Source organism: Oratosquilla oratoria, chromosome 41 (genome assembly GCF_046742065.1).
Source record: "Oratosquilla oratoria isolate Oo_2021 chromosome 41, ASM4674206v1, whole genome shotgun sequence".
Lineage (NCBI taxonomy): Eukaryota > Metazoa > Arthropoda > Malacostraca > Stomatopoda > Squillidae > Oratosquilla > Oratosquilla oratoria.
Genome location: NC_134817.1, coordinates 31063488 through 31084696, shown reverse-complemented (window position 1 = coordinate 31084696; position 21209 = coordinate 31063488). Strand labels below are relative to the sequence as shown.

At 39.5% G+C, this 21209-nt stretch overlaps 2 protein-coding genes across 3 annotated transcripts in view; one reads left to right on the top strand and one right to left on the bottom strand.

The window, feature by feature from the left end:
* Positions 1 to 4339: 4339 nt before the first annotated feature.
* On the bottom strand, positions 4340 to 7839 carry Hrd3 (HMG-coA reductase degradation 3). The gene has a single exon (XM_076178542.1). The coding sequence runs from the start codon at positions 7837 to 7839 to the stop codon at positions 5884 to 5886; it is 1956 nt and encodes a 651-aa protein (XP_076034657.1). The 3' UTR covers positions 4340 to 5883.
* A 131-nt stretch (positions 7840 to 7970) lies between these two features.
* Positions 7971 to 21209, top strand: part of LOC143021203 (CDK5 regulatory subunit-associated protein 3) — a 34157-nt gene continuing 20918 nt past the window's right edge. The window contains exons 1-7 of one of the 2 annotated variants that reach the window (XM_076178544.1): positions 7971 to 8110; positions 8330 to 8420; positions 15561 to 15735; positions 19042 to 19142; positions 19265 to 19402; positions 19796 to 19894; positions 20831 to 20999. In XM_076178544.1, coding sequence (XP_076034659.1) covers positions 8415 to 8420; positions 15561 to 15735; positions 19042 to 19142; positions 19265 to 19402; positions 19796 to 19894; positions 20831 to 20999 — 688 coding nt within the window. In that variant the 5' untranslated portion in view covers positions 7971 to 8110; positions 8330 to 8414. Of the gene's footprint in view, positions 8111 to 8329; positions 8421 to 8984; positions 9100 to 15560; positions 15736 to 19041; positions 19143 to 19264; positions 19403 to 19795; positions 19895 to 20830; positions 21000 to 21209 lie in introns of those variants that run through there. The other variant, XM_076178543.1, reaches the window with a different exon arrangement.

The following is a 21209-nucleotide window of genomic DNA, read 5'->3' as shown; positions in this document are numbered from 1 at the left end:
ACAAAGTTATCTCATCTACTTGTAAAACAACCAAATGTTTGAAAGAAATTGAATGGAATCGTCTGTTGGCATTCAGAATTAATCATATTTAACTACTTAACCACGGTCATCCTAAAGGCGGTATCACATTGGGCTTTTGTTCCCCCACCCTCCGATTAATCGGCGGTATCACAGACCTCCAACACTTATACCTCCGCAAAATCACTATGGTAAAAAAAAATTGTTTTCCCAAAAATTTACATTATTTGCTTTTCTGGAGGAAAGTTGTTTTCCTCCGGCAAATCTGCTCCAACAGTCGGAGGAAAAATAACTTAGTGCGATACCGCCTTAACTCGATTCCGTCACAGACGGATGCAACCAACTGGCTGGTCAAATATGATTTCCTAAACATATTTTTTTCTGATTAATTTCAGGGTAATTTATTCAGTTCTTTGCAAGACCCGGTCAAGAAGAGGTTAGGCCAATGTTTCTCTACATTTTTTTATTATTATTATTCCTTTCTTCATGAATTCTCTCAAATCCCACTCTGCCAAAAAAAATATACATATATAAATATATATATATATATGTGTATATATACACACACACACACACCAAGGGTTTTCCCCCTTAAAAGTGAGGTAGCCAAGTCAAAAGGCACGTACCCACTCCCACCCATTCCTCTCCCCTCCCCCACCCTTTCCTCCCTCTTACCTTAGCTCCTCGTGGATGACGGGTCATCCCTGTATCCCGCCCACTGCCCTAGGTCAGAAGCAATGTAGCAAGACACAGCACATCCATAGCAAGGCCGCTTCACTTATTCAAAAAATTCAGAAATAAAACAAAATAAAAAAAGATGTTGATGAACAGAATGTTTTTCCTTTATTACGGAGTTGATAACCATAAGAACATAAGAATAAAGGAGACTGCAAGACACCATAAGGCCAACACTAGACAGTTCCATGTCCATTACTACCTGTCATCCCCATCCATAAAGATGTCTTACATTTTCTAAAAACAACCGGTTACTAAGTCTATTCCAATCATAATTATCCGATAGATTTTTGAGATATGCTTAACTTACAATCAGCTTCCTGACATTATATATAAATATATAATTTGTAACAGCAGGCTAGGTACACCCCCTAAATCCTTGTTAAGGCTCCTATGGGGCCCGAAATGGCTCCCTAGATTAGGAATCAATGGTTGCTCATTTATGTATTTATCCGAGACAATAAAGAATCAAATCCCTTTCCATTAATTCTTTTAACATCTATATTTCCATACCAAGTTCTAGGGCTTCTCGGCCTGGGCTCTCCATCTGGCTATGGCTCGTTTCATACGCATCGACTTTTCGTCGTGCGCCGTCCACGACACGACGTCGTGCTTTCAAATAACCATAGGTGTCTATGGGCACTTTCACACGTTATCGTAGTCATGACGTATGAAAGCGTCCATAGACCCACATGGTTATTTGAGAGCACGACGTCGTGTCGTGGACGGCGGACGGCGAAAAGTCGATACATGGGATTACAAAACAATAGAGCCATCATGATTAGGTCAAAGATCTGTGACCTTGTTTGCATGCCTGATTTCGGGTGGGGAGGGAGGGGGGGGGCGCCAAGGCACGTCCTGGGGCATTCCTCGTGAATATGACTTACGCTAGCCACCAACGACCCCCACGAGTCCATGTAAGAGTCCCTCACTCTGCCGTCAGGTGATTTTATTCAGCTGAGGAGAAAATAATCACTTAAACACACAACAAAAGTTTGTGAAGTTTGTGCCAACACGCTGGGAATGCTTTGGTGTAAAATGATATCACACGCTCTATGTCTCTCTCTCTCTCTCTCTCTTTCTCTCTCTCTCTCTTTCTTTCTTTCTCTAGAGTCTAGAATACGAATAGAAAACGTACAATTGTACTCTTCGATTCGGCCAATTGATGATGTTTGACAGTTTGTCAAAGAAGGTTCATTAGGTTTAGTTAAGAATGTTAGGGTTAGTTAGGTTATGTAGATTATGTGGGTTGGGCTAGGAATGTTAGATTAGGTTAGGTTTGATATTCTTACGTGTATGTGTATGTATACATTTGTATGTTCACATATATGTGTATGCCTCTGTATATGTGTGTACATATATGTGTATGTGTATGTGTGTGTATATGCGTGTTTACATGTGTATGTGTACATAAATGGATACGTGTATGTGCATGCGTGAATATGTGCATATATATCTGTGTACATAAATGTGTACGTGTAAGTGTATATGCATGTATGTATGTATGTATGTATGTATTATGTATGTGTGAATGTGTATGTGTATGTTTGCATATGCATGTGTATATGCATGTATATGTATATGTGTGTATGTGTGTATATATGTGATGTAGGTGTACGTGTACACAAATGAGTATGTGTAAGTGTATGTGCGAATGTATATGCGAATGTATGTGTATGTATGAGTGTATGTGCGAATGTATGTGTATGCATGAGTGCATGTGCGAATGTATGTGGGAATGTATATGCGAATGTGTATTTGTATGTTTATGTATGTACATGTGTATATGCATGTGCATGCATGTGTATGTGTATGCGCATGTACAAGTGAATGCACATGTAGATATAGATATACATGTACGTGTGTATGTACATATGCATGTACATGTGCATATATACGTGCATGTATATGTGCATATGTATGTATATATCCAGACTATCCTAAAAACGTATGGTCGTCGATGGAGGCATTGTGTGTGGCTGGCTGACTAATGGGAACAGACGCACCACCACAAGATACGGACGGCTCCAGGTACAATCATCTATTACATAAAGCATATATCTAAACATCATGCGTAGGTACACGTGTGTGTGTGTGTGTGTGTGTGTGCGTGTGCATGTATATGTGTGTGTGTGTGTTTGCGTGCGAGGGTGTGTATGTGTATGTCCCTGCGTTCGTGTGTGTGTGTGTGTATGTGTGTGTGTGCGCGCGTGTGTGTACATGTATATGTGTGTGTGTGTTTGCGTGCGAGGGTGTGTATGTGTATGTCCCTGCGTTCGTGTGTGTGTGTGTGTGTGTGTGGATATGTGTGTGTGTGTGTGTGTGTGTGGATATGTGTGTGTGTGTGTGTGTGTGGATATGTGTGTGTGTGTGTGTGTGTGGATGTGTGCGCGCGTGCATATGTACATGCGCATCTATACATGGGTGTGTGCGTGCGTGCGAATACAGAAACGATTCAGTCCTAATACCGACATGACGTCACATCATCCCCCTGGCACTGGGAAGTGCCACGTCAGCAAATGCTCACCAACCAAGAAGTGGAGGGGGAGGTGGAGGGGGAGTATGATGCCACCCCCTCCCCCCTTCCCATTTGCACAATAAAACAGAAATTTAACAAAAATATGAGTTGCTATCAACGTGTCTGTGTCTTTGTGTAAATACTGAAAAATCATTGAATTTGTATAATGCTTGGATCTACTGTCAATTAAATTTATATTATAATCACATTATCCTGTCTATCATACTGTATAAAAGTCTACTATCCACAAACTGCGAGCACAATCACAAACGATATTTTGTCGAAATAAAAACAAATATTAAACAAGGAAGTATTCAAATTGAGACGTTTTCTACATTTTCATAAATTAATTGTATTTGTAATCATAACATTTATAGTCACGATTTTTTATTTTCTATTTAATTCACATTTAGTACCATACACTACTTTGATCAACTAAATCAATCTCAATATCTCATTAGGATAGAAATGCTGGTCATCGACCTGAGCAGTGTGGCGGGAGGGAGGGAGTGTCCTTGCGTTCGTGGCTGGGTAGGCTTCATTTATGTATAATGTGGGTGTGTGCTTTGACTTGGACACCTACTGAGCCTTTGACATACACACACACGCGCGCGCGCACACACACACACAAATATATATATATATATATACACACACACACACACACACACACGAGTATATACACGCCCGCGCGCCCACACATACACACACGACAGACGTTCCCTGTTCAATAAAGATCGATTGATTTCACAATGGTCAGACTATTTCTATCCTGCATGAGTGCCTCGCCCTGTCTCTCATTCTCCATCTCTCTCCACCGTGACTATGTACACAAGCACCTATCCATCGTAGGCAACAGTAAAATCAAATGAAAATAAAAAATGCATAACTAAAAAATAGAAAAATAAAATAACACATAACCACACGATTCTAAATATACAGAAAATCACATAATAAACAATAAAGAGAACAACTTAATAAACAAAGATTTCTTTGGTCAATTTATATTCTCTCTCTAGATTTCTGAGGAATAATTGTACATGGAGTGATTTAAGTGATACGACAATGTAAACATGTTTTTCTTTAATCAATAACCTATCACATATGATAATATATTGACAATTCAGAAAGGACTAGCAAGTGATATATCTGTACAAATATATAAACAGGTACAACTTTACATTTGCGACCTGAAAAGTATCACTGTTTGTATGTGTGTGTGTGTGTGTGTGTACGCGCGCGAGCACGCGTTTAAAAAAATCCTAGATACTAGTCATCAATTATAAATATACCACAGCCTAACACGTTGTTTGCTTTTTATCTTATCTACAAATCTCTTGTGGCTGCATGGATACTTGGAACAATTTCAAATATGAAAGAAACACTGGATGATGGTCCATTGCTGATTTTATTGCTTCTATCACTTTAAGACCAATCGTCATGCTTCTTTGCGTCTTACCAGATACGACTAGATTATCGACATTTCCTGATCGAAGTATACATTCATTTTACATCGCAAAAGTTGTAACAATCTTCGCACTTCCAAATTTGTTTGTTGAATTGGTACTACAACAAAAATAAATGGACTGATATGTACATTGGTACAATAATGTAAATGCCGATTTCGATAGTTGAATATTATGTCTTAACTAAATAAATCATTCAATAGTTTATGCACTTAGGAAACGAGGGACAATTATTAGAATACGAAAAAATGGTATACGTTCATTACCATTACAAACTACTACACAATGAAAAAAATATCAATCTGAAGATATAGGAATGTATTTCAACAACCAAACACAAATAAAACAGAAAAACATTTACAAATATATGAAAAAACATTCCTAGATAGACAAAATAATGTGGTACTTATTTATTCTTTATCGATTTGCATATCCAGTATTATACTCTCGGTATTTATGCATAGTCGAGTACAAATCCTACATCTACCGACGATTTGATGTCGACAATAAACGACCTAGCAACAAATCCGTTGCGATAAGGTAGGAACTAGGTTTTCTTGTTTCACCAGACTACAGAAATTCCTTACTATTATTTTGATATCTAACAAGGACGGATCCCTAGAGCAGGACTGGTTTCCAGCGTCTTCAGGAAGACAAAAGTACAACTAACTTTACGTAGAAATGGATTATTTTCATTCATATCGAACGCACTCCCATTTCAAAAGCCTGAGTGTAGCATTCTGAAAAGATTCAAGTTTATGATCTTAGTTCACTAAATCTACGGCATATCACAGACGAAAAACAATAACATTAAATGTGTGATATATTTACAAAATGGAGTACACGCATATCGACAATACCAATATGCCTGGCCAGTTAACCAAATTTTGAGTCATATTCTTCAACGCAATTTTCAAAGCCCCGGGACGAAACAACGTTATAAGCAACTATGATACATTTTCCCTCGTGTCATAAGTCGACATAATATAACTTTTCGGGCTCAGAAAACTTATTAAAGACAATGATCAAAACAAAGCTGTTCACGGTGATAACAATTAACAATACGAGGAATTTACAGTTCAAACTATGGCAGGAGGTGGGAGGGAGTGGGAGGTGGGGACATGATACGAGACATTGGCTCTCTCTCTATGTATTACGTCGAGCTCTCCTCCTGACGGCGATGAGAACGATAATGAAGATGGCCAGGGCGATCATGACCACCACATCGAGGGGCAGGTCCACAAGGCTCTTCCTCCAGCGCCGTACAGAGTACTCCAACGTATTCAAGGTCGAACTCGCGTTGAGGGCGTACACATCGAGGCCGAGGGAGCGGTTAAGGGTGAGGTAGAGGTTCATCTTGGCGAGGGCGAGGGCCACGGGGACTTCGGCATCCGGGCTCATTCCCGCAGCGCCTTCGTAGAGTCTCCTGGCCTCAGTCAGGTTCCTGCCACCCTCGCTCCCTTCCCCGCGCTCATACATGTACGCCGCCCCAAAGGCGGCCTGAGCGTCGCCCTTGGACGCCGCCCTCAAGTACAACCTCAGCGCCTCCGTCAGGTTCCGGTGCACCACGTCTTCCAATCCGTAGTAGTTCATGTCGGCCAGACGGCGGTACCCTATAACGTTGTCTTCCTCGGCAGCGCGTTCCCACATGTTCCTTATGGAGTGACAGACCGCAGATCGGTGGGTATAGACCTCCCCCGGCCCCTCCTCCTCCCCCTCCTCCTCCAGGATCCTTGCGGCGTTGACGTGCGCGATGTTGTAACCCATGTCGGAGAGGAGGAGGTACTTGGCCAGGGCGGCGGAGAAGCGGTCGTTCTCGTAGTCATTGTGGGCCAGAGGGATCAAATTCCTCCAGGGCCCGGCCATCGCCACCCGACGGTAGAGGGACACAGCCCGACGACAGAGCTCCTGCGTGCCGAGGGAGAGGTCCTGCCCTCGAGTATGGGGTGACCCCGCGCCGTCGTACACCTGATGGTGGTGACTGGCGAGCCGGAAGGCCGAGTGGACGTGTCCTAAGAAGGCGGGGATCTCCCACGCCGTCGCCGCCTCCCTACTGAATCCCTGGCCGTGGTTGAGCACTCCCACCAGATAGAAGGCCTCTACGATCCCCGCCCCCATGGCCTTCTCCAAGTGGTACATGGCACTCGAAAAGTCCTTCCGCTGGCCGCCCAGCCCGTACATGTACAGCTTCGCCAAACCGACGTGTGCCGTTGGATTCCCCTGTTCGAGCGCTCTCGTCAACAGCTGATACGGCTGCGTCTCTCTGTCGGGGACCAGCTTTTCACGCAGCTGCAGGTTGGCCAGGAACACAAGGGCATCCGTGTTGTTGAGTGAAGCTGCTCGCTTCAGGTGTCGCTCAGCTGCCCGTAAGTCAGGCTCACGCCCTCCGGTTCCAGCGTATAGGTAGAATGCGGCCTGGAAGGCTGCATCGGCGTTGCCTCCTACAGACAGGTACTCCACCAACTGCACCTCCTCCAGGGGGACCTTTCCGTCCCTGCCGGAGCGAGGGTTGTCGTCGGGCCACACGTAGTCGGACTGGATCTCCGGGAGGAAGATGTCCTCCTCGGAGACGTAGCGGATAGCCGTTCGGGCCGCGCTGGACATGTGTCTGAGGGCAGCATCACAGTCGTCCTTGTCTTGGGCGTAGTGAATCCCCATGACCAGCTGAGCCATGGGGTCCCCCATGATCCCAGCAATGGCGTAATGCCCCAAGGCTTCTTTGGCTCGGACCTCGGTCTCCAGCCTGGGCTGGGAGAGGTTATGGGCTAGGAGGAGGGCTTGGGTGAGATGGGCTTGAGGAACTCCGAGGGCTGCCAACTCAAGAGATTCCTTGTCTGCACGGGAAAGGCTCTGTTCCACACCCGTGCCCAGCAGACGAGCCAGGGCGAGCTGCCCTTGGGCAGCTACGTCGTTCTCCAGGGCAGCGAGGCGCTCAGCGTACCTGATAGCGTCTCTTGGACTCCCGAAGAGGGATGTAGTAGCATCTTTCATTACCTTGTGAGGTATCAGGCCCTCCAGCACTTGCCCCTCTGTTATCATAACCCAAAACACCAAAAACATCACCGAATTCAAATGCACTCTTCTCATTTTCCGTATTATCATCTTGCGATACACTACCAATAAAGTTATTGTCAATTTGTATTTTTTTTTTTTTTACGCGGAGCAACTTGTGTATATATAAAGTCGAAATCACCCGCGGATGTCTGTACTTGTTATCTCTGTCACTTCTACTCGACGAATGGTGAATACATGAACGACGCAATGAACAGTCCACTGCCCTTGAAACGATGACGTGTCGTAAGCCTCGGAGTTCAAGACGTTTCTGACGCAAATCCTCCCAGTAACATAGTGAGACAAGCAACACCACCACAGGGTATGAAACGTGACGTGTCATTACTTTGCATCGTCAAAGAAAACCTCAAAGCATGGCAACTTCAAAGAGAATGTTATTGTAATACAGACCAAAGGAATCATTACTTATAAAATTATATAAATTTCAATATATTGCACGAATAGTTATCATTTCTTGGTAGCAATGTTACATATATAGCAAATGCACACATGTATATAAAAGTCTGTTTACACACGACAGATCAGCTGTGGCTGTAGGCTTTGACATCAACACAGCTGGTACGAAGAAGCATCACCTGCGAAAGTTAGAAATCTGTATTTGAACCATGGAAGTGAGTTGCCTCTCCCCCTTTATGATTAATTTGGTTCAGGCTTTGTGCTTTACTAGAATTAAGAGTGAACAACTAACATTTTTGGTGTAATATGAAAGCGAATTGACAACGGTGTACTCTGCCTCTGGGTTTAGCCAGGTGAACCACTTTTATGGCAATTGTTTGAATAAATTTGCTCCATTTTCTACTACTCCTAATAGTAATTTACGTAATACAAGCTTGTGAATAATAGTAATATGTGGTAAGGTGCTAACAGCTGCCTAGATACTCTCGCGTACCGTATGTACGGTAGAACATAATCATGTTCTTATGGTCAGCAGGGATGTCGGACTTAATATCTGGAAGTTTTCAAGAATATCACCATAATGTACACTTAACTCACGAAAATTACAATTTCCTGCAAAGTTTCTAATTCTCTGTGGAACAGATGTATTGTATTTTTCATCCTTCATGTACTTAATATGATAATAATAACATTGTTGAACATTGATGGGACCTGTTGCAAAGGGTAGTTATTGCTTTATGTAATGCTGCTCTGTTGAATCCCCCTTATCTCTGTAGACTCAGTGTAGACTCAGTGATGTGATGAATGGTTGTAGCACACTCGAATGGTAACTGTATAATATACGGGCAGAGGCTTTAACCTTCAAAAATGTTCTCCAGGGGAAATTGGGCAACGGTATGTGAATATTGTATTGTTATAATACTATGCTGTGCTAAATGTAAGTGATGACAACTATGAAAACAAAGTCATTGTAGTGAGAAATGTTCCCAAGGTTGTTTTACAATAGATCCATTAAAATTTTTGGCTTTGATCAGATGAGGTATTCGTATAGTGTATAATTTGTCGTAATCTAATAAGTTTATTTATAGTTTCCCTAATATATTTGCTGGGATTTATACTTTTTTTGAGAGAGAGAGAAGTGAAGTTTCTTAAATTCATTCTATAAAATTTATTCTTAATAAAAAATTACCACAATGTTAGACCCAATGTTTATGGTAAAATGGGAATGATTTGATATAAAGGCCATAATAGATTTGGGCATTAGAACAAGACAAATAAGTCATGCTTACCAGAACAATGAAAAAACTTGCCATTCTTAAACATGCAGTTTCACTAATTTGTGGCTTTTTAGTAATCCACAGTAGTTATGTGCCTTGCTTGCAAGAATGTAAAAATAAATGTTCTTACTAGTTAACACATTAAGCAAATAACTAGTATTTTTTGTTAAATGCAAAGTATGAAGCAGCTTCACATCTATCTATATCTGTATACCAAGAACTTTTTCCCCCTTATAAGGGAGGTAGCCAAGTCAATGGCATGTATCTACTCTCGCCCATTCCACTCCCCTTCACCACCCTTTTCTCCCTCTCACCTTAGCTCCTCATGGATGATGGATCATCCCTGTATCCCACCCACTACCCTGGGTCAGAAGTAATGTAGCAAGACACAGTACATCCACAGCAAGGCCACTTCATTTAATCGGCAACCCCCCTCTCCATCTCCTCATGCAGAAAAGAGAAGATGGGGAGAAATCCCTTTGGGCTCCATCAAAATATCATTCACACATAAGCACCCCCCTACCCCCCATCCCCCACCACTCCCTTGCATAACACTATCATGTATACACAGTCACTCTTCATTCATCCCTATCTCCTGCCCTCTCCCTTTCTTGCTAAACAGATATTATCCTCTTTCTCAATGCCCTCCTTATCCCATCTATCCATTTCACTCTTGGTCATCCCCTCAAGTTCACTCCCCCCACCTCTGCCTTCTACACCTCTTTTACTAAACTTTCATCACTCATTCTCTCCGTGTGTCCAAACCATCCCAATAATCTTTCATCAGTCCTATCTGCCATCTCCTTTTCCTCTCCTGCTCTCCTTCTGGTCTCCTCGTTTCTTACTCTATTCAACCTAGTAACCCCTACCATACTTCTCAGACATTTCATCTCAACACATTTAAACTTTTCCTCTCTTCATGTCTTAAAATCCAAGTCTCTGCCCCATACAGTGCTGTCAACATAATCACCCATTCATACAATCTCCTATTAGCATCCATTCCCAGATGCCTATTTCTCATAATGCTTTTTCATCCCCCAAGGCATTTACTTGCTTCTCTCAATCTACAATCTACCTCCACCGCCACTCCTCCCTTTCCTGCCACATGTGATCCGAAATACCTAAAGCTATCCACTTCCTCCAGCCTCTCTCCTTTTAGACTAAGTTCTAACTCACTGCCACCCTTGTACATCTCATCACCTTACTTTTACCCAAATTAACCTTCAACTTTCTCCTATCACATACCTTCCCAAACTCCGTCACTAACTCCCTCAATCCCTCTGCTGACCCTGCCACAAGCTTCACATGGCAGAATGAGAAAAAATTATATATACGTGTACAAAATAACAACTTATTTGGATATTTCAGTTGACAGTGTTCTGGTTAAGTTGTTTTTGGAATTAGGTACAGGTAGTTCTTAATTTACGCAATATATAAGGACCAAGAGGCATCGTGTAAATAAGAAATAATGTAAATTAGATAGGAAGGGGCAGGAGGGTACCAAGCTATCAACCATATAATTTATTTATTTATTTTATTTATTTATTTATTTATTTATTTATTCTATTAATTCTATTTTATTGATTGATTGATTCATTTATTCATTTATTTATTTTTTATTTATTTATTTATTTTTTTTATTGCTTAATAAGTATTTCTGGATGTCAAAAAAAATCAGGACCTGACTCATCTTGATTCAAACAAACCACATAATTCAAATAAAATATCATATTTTATGAGTTGTATTAAACCAAATTTGCATGGAATAAACTTGTATAAATTAAGAATTACCTGTAGTTAGTTGCAGCTTGTCATACTTTACTGTGGACAGTGTATACCTTGGTGCGGAACCACAGGGGAGATGTAAAGGTCAAAGGTGTGTTCACTTCTGCAGTAGAGATCCAAGCCTACAGGTTGTTTGACTGAATGATTAGAAAACTTTGATCCATCAGTGTACATATAATATTGCAGAAGAAATACAAAGGATTACAAAGGCGGAGCATGCCGACAGGAGACCTTTTGGTCCATATCTAGGTCGAATGTGAAAAAATCATAATAATAATAAGATAATAGATAAAAACTATAATAATGTAAATAACAAATAAAATACATAAATAAATGCATAGGTATAGTTGAATAATAAACAAACAGGTAAATAGTAAATAATAATAAATTGACATATAACTAATATTAAATGAAAATCAGACAGACAAATTATAACAAAACAAAAAATAAATATATAAAATAAATTATAATCATTACAGCATCTTGCTTAGGTCTTTATCTAAATGATTCTTAAAGCTTCGAACTGAACTACATTGCACTACCTGTGCAGGAAGTTTATTCCATTCATTAACTACACGGTTGGCAAAGTTGTTTCTACCTACTTCCAAATTGAATTTATTTCCGGACAGTTTGAGACTATTGTTTCTTGTCTGATTCTCATTCACTGTGAAAATTTTGTCACTTTTGATGTTGTCAATTCCCTTTAAAATCTTAAAGACCTGTATCAAGTCACCTCTGAGTCTACGCTTTTTTAGGGAAAACAGATTCATATGTTTTAGTCGATTTTTGTATGATTTATTTTTGATATTTGGAATCAGTTTTGTGGCTCGCCGTTGTACTTTTTCCAGTCTGTCAATGTCTTTAATGAGATTCGGTGACCATACGGAAACAGCATATTCCAAATGTGGACGAACTAACGATTTATATAGCTTTTTAATGAGTGATGGACTTTTGAAATCAAAAGATCGCGCAGTCAGTCCTAGAATCTTATTTGCTTTCTCAGAGGCTGAAATACACTGCTTGGATGATTTGAGGTCGTTACTGATAATTACGCCGAGATCTTTTTCACTATCCACTTTTGTTAACGAATTTCCAAATAACTTGTAATCGTACTTACTGTTATTTTTACCTATGTGCATTACCTTGCATTTACTTGTGTTAAATTTCATTAGCCACTTTTCAGACCATTGCTGTAATTTATCTAAATCTTCTTGAATATCTAATTGGTTTGAATGATCATTTGCCACTCCACACAGTTTTGTATCATCAGCAAATTTGGAAACAGTAGATTTTAGTCCGTGGTCTATATCATTTATATATACTACGAATAGAAGTGGCCCAAGAACGGAACCCTGAGGAACTCCACTAGTAACATTTTTCCATCTAGAAGTTTTTCCACTTAAAACAACTCTGTTTTCAACCATTGAACCAATTACTAGTCCAACCTAATAGGCTACCACTTATTCCGTGTAAAGCTAATTTAGTAAGTAGTCTTTCATGTGGGACGGTATCAAAAGCTTTTGCAAAGTCTAGATATATTAAATCTATATTGTTTCTTTTGTCATAATTCGAGATAACTGTGTTGTAGTATTCAATTAAGTTAGTCACGCAAGAACGTTTCCGTCTGAAACCATGCTGGCTATCATTTATCAAACGGTTACTTTCTAAATGATGTTTGATAGCATCTCTGATGATAGTTTCCATTATTTTTCCTACGATTGAAGTCAAACTTATAGGCCTATAGTTATTTGGCTTCTTTTTGTCACCTTTTTTGAATATGGGAGTAATGTTAGCTAGCTTCCATTCTCTTGGGACATCTCCGGATATGATGGATTTCTTGAAAATAATTTCTAATGGAACAACAATCTCATTTTTCATTTCCTTTAAGATTCTTTGATGCCAACCGTCAGGCCCTTGTGTTTTATTAACTTTGAGTTTATCTATACACCTTTTAATTTTTTCTTTTGTTATATTTACCGTAGTGAGTAAGTTTACCCTAGACTTTTCACAGGTTTCAGTTTGGAATTCACTTTGAGGTGTTTCGTTTACGAATAACGAGCTAAAATAATTGTTTTAAGATATTACACATTCCTTCATTTGAATATTCAAGTTGACCGTCACCAGATAATAGTGGACCAATGTGATTTCTAACAACTTTTTTATCTCTAATGTAACTATAGAATTCTTTGGGATTCTCTTTGGATTTATCAGCAATGTTAATTTCGTATTGTCGTTTTCTTTTTCTTATTGTCTTTTTTAAATCTCTCTGTATTGATACATAACTTTCATAGTCATTAGATGCACCCGAGCACTTATATTTCTTATAAGCCTGTCTCTTTTTAGCAATACTTTTTTCAGTTTCTTTGTCGAGCCACTTTGGGCGAGCCTGATTTGGGGGACGTCTGTCCTTAAAAGGAATGTAAGTTTGAATCATCTTAGTGAGCGTATTTTGAAATATTTCCCACATCTGATCTACAGGTCTTTTGTTTAATTTTGCCTCCCAATCTGTAAGCTGAAGCTCCTGACGTAGTCCTATGAACTGAGCTTTACTGAAATCTGGTATTTAGAAACACAAGTATCTATTCTAAAATTGTTTAGGAGTTTGAATCTAACTAAGTTATGACATACACGCACATCAACTCTCCATCACAATATATTCACAGCATAAGTCTTGGGCCATTCCATGTCATGTAGTTTGTGTGACTAGTTAATTTTCTTGAAGCAACAGTTTTCATTGCAAGGTGGCCATAATAAAAAAAAAATTTTACTTTGGGCTATTTTGGCAGAATAACACTAAGTGACATTTCACAACTTGGCTAGGTTAGGCTAGTTATTGCCAAATTTTAGCTATGATTTCAATTTTGTATTTTACAAACAAATACTAATCTAATCTAACTGCTGGGATATGATGTTGGCAGAAAAGTTGGTGTTTTGTTTATATTTCTGGTGAACTTCTCACCAGAAAGCACAACATCAGTGGCAATATAGTTGTTTATAGTTCTGGCTGCAATTAACCTGCCTGGCCCATCTAGACAGTTCAGGATAAAGAAAAATCTATTGTTCAGTTACAGTTGAGAGACAGTGTTATCTAAAATGGCTGGAAAAGTTCAATAATCACTGTACAGTGAAAATAGTTTCATTAGCCTAAAATTACTTTACAGTGATAATGTCCTCTATTTTTCTCTTTGTATGAACACCTCAAAGACTCTTGTGTATGTGTACTCAATCTCTCTATAGAGGTTTTCCTTCAGTGTCATGTCTATATCATGTAACATAGTTAATTTTTACAAAGGATTACAATATAAGTAAAATTTTCATGTGCAGCATTGCATGCCTAATGTACAATGCATCATACTACTCATATTATATGAAGTCACTACTATATTACTTGTTCTCTTTCACTCTGAGTAATAATAAACACAGAAAATGTGATCAAACCAGTTCACAGAATATATGGGTCACTTAGCTACAACTACAAAATGAATATAATCAAGACACCGACGCTGGCAGCCTTGTATACCTACTTGTGCCTCATGACGCCTATGTAGGCGTCATCGTATCAAAGAAGTTAAGAAAGTTGAAAAAAAAAACCATACAAATGTCTATCATTACCATAACCACTTCATTATTCATTAACACTTAATTATTTAAAGTAACTCCCCCACTCCCACCCCAACAAGTGTACCAAATTCTAAATCAAATATGAATCCAACAGCAACAACGATATGAACATTCAAACAACTTCAGATTTTATGTAAATTAATGAAATCATATTTACCTTGGGGAGGTTGGCATAGTACAGTTGTAGAGTCAAGATTCAGTGACCTCACTTGTCCCCCGTTATCACAGTATCTCCACTCCTACCACATGATATGGAGCCTTCTGTACTGTGGGATGAACTAGCTACACTCCAACTGGTGAACTATGTCCTGTGTTTGTTCATAGTTACTTGGGCTCGGATTTGAAATACACATTTGATATAGGTCAAGTCACCATGGTCTTGGCTTACATGCTGGATTTGTGAATTAAATCTATTACCCTTCCAGATGAGAGCTCAGAGCTTATATTGTCTAATCTTTAGGTAATCCTGTGATTTTACATTCCCTTGCTTGTGCAGGAGAGAAATGACTTATGACTTGGTGTACTGTAATGCCTTTCAAACTGTGATCTTGGGTCAGCTACATGACAGACCACCACACCAGCAAGTCATGGATGTCATCACATACATTTGATATATTTACACTATTTCAGATTAAATTAAGTTTGGAAATAATGTTCTATCTAATATTTCAGGAGCAATCCCTACCGATTGATATCCACACTGGGAAACTGGTAGACTGGTTGATTTCACGGCGCCACACAAATCGAGACTGGCCAGAAGCAGTCAGGATTGTACGAGAAAAGATCAACAATGCCATTCAGGACATGCCAGAACACCCAGAAATCACCAAACTACTTTCAGGCACTTGTATGTATACTCTTCAGTGGTTATTTAATATGTTTTCACTTTATTTCAAGCATGTTTACATACTTCCTTTGTACCTCCTTCAGATTCCAAGTCTCCACCCCATACAGTGCCATGAGTACAATCATTCCCTCATACAGTCTTCTGTTTGTCTTCATCCATAGACATTCACTTGTTTCTTTGACTATAGCCCACCCCTAGCCCCTACTCATATATTCCTGATAACATGGCAGATAGAGTTGATGAGAGAGTATTGAGATGGTTTGCACATAGAAAGAATGAGTGAAGAAAGATTAGTAAAAGAGGTGTGGAAGGCAGAGGTGATGGAGTGAGCATGAGAGGATAACCAAAGATGAGATGGGTGGATGGGATGAAAGGGGCATTGAACAAGAGGGAAATGTCTGTAGAGCAAGGAAAGTAAAAGGCAGGATATAGGGGTGAGTGGAGAATGGCTGTATATGGACGATACTATGATACAAAGAAGGGAGGGGGTAATGTTAGGGAGTGGCTATGTATGAATGATATTTTGATGTTGCCTAAAGGGATTTCTCCCTGTCTTCTATTTTTCTGCACGAGGGGATGGAAAACAGAGTTTCTGATGAAGTGAAGTAGCCTTGCTGTGAATGTACTGTGTCTTGTTACTTTGCCTCTGACCCAGGGCAATGGGGAGGATACAAGGATGACCCATCATCCATGAGGAGCTAAGATGAGAGGGAGGAAAGAGTGGTGGGGGGACTGGGTATATGCCTTTTGACTTTGGCTACTTCCCTTCCCTGGTAAGGGGGAAAAGCCCTTGGTATATAGATAGATATATGACCCCCAAATATCTAAAACTTTTCACTTCCTCCTACCTCACACTGTAAACCCACATTCAACCCATAATCCTCTCATCACCTTTTGCCCATATTTACCTTCAACTTTCTCCTCTTGTATATCCTCCCAAACTTCACCACCAACTGCTTCATTGACTGACTCAGCCACAAGCTCAATGTCATCTGCAAACAACTGGCTTATCTCCCACCTCTCTCCATTCTCACTCACCAACTCCAAACCCCTGTCCATCATCCTTGCAGTTACTTCACTCACCACCCCATCCATATACATGTTGAACAACCATGGTGATATTATAACCTTGGTGCAGTCAGCAAACAACCAGTATATTTTTCTTAATTATTCGTCATATCTGATCATTGTTGCATTGTAGATTTGTTTTGGTTTAATGTAGCAAACTCCCCCTATCAGAAGGCTAAGATGGTGTCCCTTACAGAGGACTTTGTAGCATGGAATTTAATGAATCATGCCCTCAGTCCAACTCGGTGACAAGGTTCAAACTGCTATTACCTCAACCTCCGCCTTATGTTCCAACACTCTAACCCGCTCGGCCAGTGAACATCCAAGTTTTAAATATCATAATCATCAAATAAAGTCGAAATATGAAAGAAGTATTTATGATTTATAAATATTTATCTATTATGTAATCATTCTACCATGGAAACAAATTAGACATATACACTGAAATTATCAAGAGACATCATATATGATTTCTGCACAAGAACCCTTCATGTTAAGCAGAAAAATCTTTTATTTTCACTTAACACATTTAATCAAGACTGGTCATATGCTTTTCCTAGTTAATAGTGTTGTTATCAATATTTATTTACATCTTATTTTAAATTTTTATTTTACGTATTTACCATTCTCATTTATTGTACATTATTTTACTGTATTTTCATATTCTTATGGGTACTTATTATAGTAGTATGTTTGGAGTTATAGTTTGTAGCGTAGTGTTCTAATTTGTGTGTGTTGACTTTGCCACCCCAATTATTAGAGGAAAAGGGCCATTAGCTTGTATATAATGTTAAGGCATGACTTGCCATGTGAATAAGGGACAATAAGAAAAGTTTTATTATATTTGGGACATACATTCATTTACTCTAATAATCATATACAGTGATCCCCAGTATTCATGAGGGTTTAGGTTCCAAGACCCCTCATAAATAGCTGAAAATTGCAGATAGTGGACATGCCCCTTAAAAATGCCTTTTTAATAGTACAAACCTTATTTTAACACTTTTATATTGTTGTATGATTAAATGAATATTAATACTGTACTTTTGAAGTTTTTTTAATATGATAATAAATTCTAATAAGATCATAGTAAAAATAGACTTGTACTCATCAGTAATGAAAGATGGATTGAATCTTGTACTCCAATTAGCTCCTCTCAACGCACCAGCCAATGGCATGGCTAGAAACATTGATGTTGAAGATGCTGGCATCCCATGTCATATTTTTATTGCTTATATTTATATTTGATATTAGTATATGTACACCTAGGTCTCTTAATCCAACACTCACCAACTGCCACTTGTATGGATGTTTGGGCTCAGGACATAAAACACCCAGTTCCTGAAGTGGGTTCAAATGTATGCACAAGTGGCAGTTGGTGAGTGTTAGATTAAGACACCCAAGAGGAGAGTGTATGAAGGGGTGATTGTGCCGACAGCACTGTATGGGGCAGAAACATGGAAAACATAAGAGAGGAAGAGTTTAAATGTGTTTGAGATGAAATGCCTGAGAAGTATGGTAGGGATTACTAGGCTGGATAAAGTGAGAAACAAGGTGAGGGGGAGAGCTGGGGTTGATGAAAGAGTATTGGGATGGTTTGGACACATGGAAAGAATGAGTGAAGAAAGATTAGTAAAAGAGGTGTGGAAGGCAAAGGTGGAGGGAGTGAACATAAGAGGGCAACCAAGGATGAGATGGATGGATGGGGTAAAAGAGGCATTGGGAAAGAGGGGAATGTCTGTTGAAGAAGGAAGGGAGAAGACAGAAGATAGGGGTGAATAGAGAATGGTTGTGTATGATGTTATGATACATGGAAGGGAGTGGTTGGGGGATGTTCTGTATCTTGATACATTGCTTCTGACCCAAGGCATTGGGTGAGATGCAGGGAAGACCCATCATCCAGGAGGAGCCAAGAAAAGAGGGAGGGAGGGGTGGTGAATGGGAGTGGAGTATGTGGGGATGAAATGGATGGAAGTGGATTTATGCCTTTGACTTTAGCTACCTCCCTTGTAAGGGGGAAAAAAGTCCTTGGTATATGTATGTTAATTTTCAGTTAACAAGTTTTCAAGTACTAGTGCTGAGATGCTTAGTCTTTGTGGATAGGCAGGAGAATTGAGGATATACATTAGTTAGGTTCGATGGAAAAAAACACGGATATGCAGGGTCATGAATGGGGAGTTGCAGATAGGTGAGGGTTCACTGTACAACAAAGTACATCACCTTATTCCATTTTTCCAGATATCAATTATTTCCACTGCCTAAGGATTGTTGAGATATTGAAAGAAACTGAGAAGGACTCAAAAAATATTCTTGGCTGGTATGGATCTCAGAGAATGAAGGTACCATGATTACTCTATTTGTTACAATATAGTGTGTGTTGATTAATTTCTGGAAATAGGTATGTGCAACTTTGTAGATATGCAAGCCTATACAAAATTGTTCATTTTTGGATCACCCACAGGATTGGCAGGAAGTCATCCGGCTGTATGAGAAGGATAGCATGTATTTAGCAGAAGCTGCACAGATGTTGGTGCGTAATGTTCAGTATGAACTGCCAGCCATTAAACGTACCATTGCTAAGTGTGACACCATTCAGCAGGTAAGGACAGGACAGTGCAAGTAACATGTTTGCAATCCTTTTGATTTGGGAGCATAGGCATTTATCCTATTGGTTTGGGAAAACACCTCAAAGTTATTATTATCCCAAAATAATGAAAAAAATAAACAATAAATTGAATAAAAAGAAAAAAGAAAATCATTGTCTGAAAAAAAATACAACCCCAGGTCCTAAATCATCAAAGTTCTACTTCATTTGGTTTTCTGAAATAGTTTCCATATTGGACAGTGCTTTCAAATTGGTGCATTTATCCTATATTCTTATGTGTCATGTGGTCTTTTAATGCTAGAATGAGTAGTCATGAAAACAACATATCAAGCAATTGGTTACACTGCATTGGTCATGCTAACTGTATATCTTTTCATACCTACACAGGACTGTGAGAGAAAGGAAAAGGACTGTCTCAAGAATGCTGCCAATGCCAAAGACAAATACTTGCAAACCTGCAAACAGATTGGCATCACAGGGGATCGGGTTGGTACTCTGTAACTTTTAGGGTTATTATTATTTGATTATATTATTAAATGGATAAAGAAAGATTAGCAAAAGAGGTGTGGGAAGCAGAAGTGGATGGAGTGAACTTGGGTGGGGGGGGGATGACAGAGGATGAGATGGATGGATGGGGTGAAAAGGGACTTTGACCGAGAGAGGAATGTCTGTTGAGCAAAGAAGGGAGAGGTCAGGGGATAGGGGTCAGTAGAGGATGGTTGTGTAGAGATGATATTTTGATGCAACCTGAAAAGATTTCTCCCCATCTTCCCTTTTTCTGACCTGGCATAGGACAGTATACAGGGATGACCCTTCATCCAAGAGGAGCTAAGAATGAAGCAAGGGTGGTGGATGGGAGTGGGTGTGTGCCTTTGACTTTGCTACCTCCCTCATAAGGGTGAAGAAGCCCTTGGTGTATAAATGAATTATGAGATAGAATTGATCAAAGCATATTATGTTGGTTTGGGCATATGGAAAGATTGAGTGAAAAAGAATATCAAAAAGAGCACGATAGGCAGAAGTGGATGGGATAAACTTTAGGGGAAGACAAAGAATGAGATGGATAAATGAAATGAAAGGGGTGTAATGTCTGTCAAGCAAAGGGAGAGGTAAGAGATAGTTGTGAGTGGAGAATGGCCATGAATGAATAAGGAATTTATGTGGCATGAAGGAATTTTTTCTTGTCTGCTTCCTGTGATGGAAACAAAATCAGTGTTAACAATAATAGATAGATAATCATATACACTGAGATAACCAAATTTGTGCCATTTTTGAACTACCTAAAAGAATTTCAACTCAAAAGTTGTTGCTTAACTTACATTTATATATACTTTTTGGTAACTTTACTGCACCTAATCACTTTCTTCTATATGTATGTATGTAGAAAAAAAATTCTAGAATCCATTATTTATTCAAACACAGGTGAAACAGGAATTATTAGAGCTTTTGAAGGAGCTGCCTGGAGAACTCACTAATATAGCTGGAAAGTGTAAGGATTTGAAAGAAGCTCGACAGTTGTACAGAGACTTCCTCTCCTTCACACTGGCTGGGGAACATTTTGAGTGCCTTCCCCTCCTCTCCTTTGTCATGGGTAGGTATCAGAGGTACTAGCCTCATAACTGTTAGCTCTCAAGTGTTGTACTCCTTTGGTTTCATGTTAGCAGTATCATCAGTATCTTAAGTATGGTGATGCCACATCTTCTGAATAAAGTCATCTATATCAAATGCCTTCTCCTTCTTCAAGGAGGTTGGCAAAGTCAGGGGACATGCACCCACATCATATACATATGTCTATCTATAT

What these genes read in the sequence shown, in the direction of transcription:
- Hrd3 (XM_076178542.1), bottom strand. Translation starts at nt 7,839, where the DNA reads ATGATAATACGGAAAATGAGAAGAGTGCATTTGAATTCGGTGATGTTT.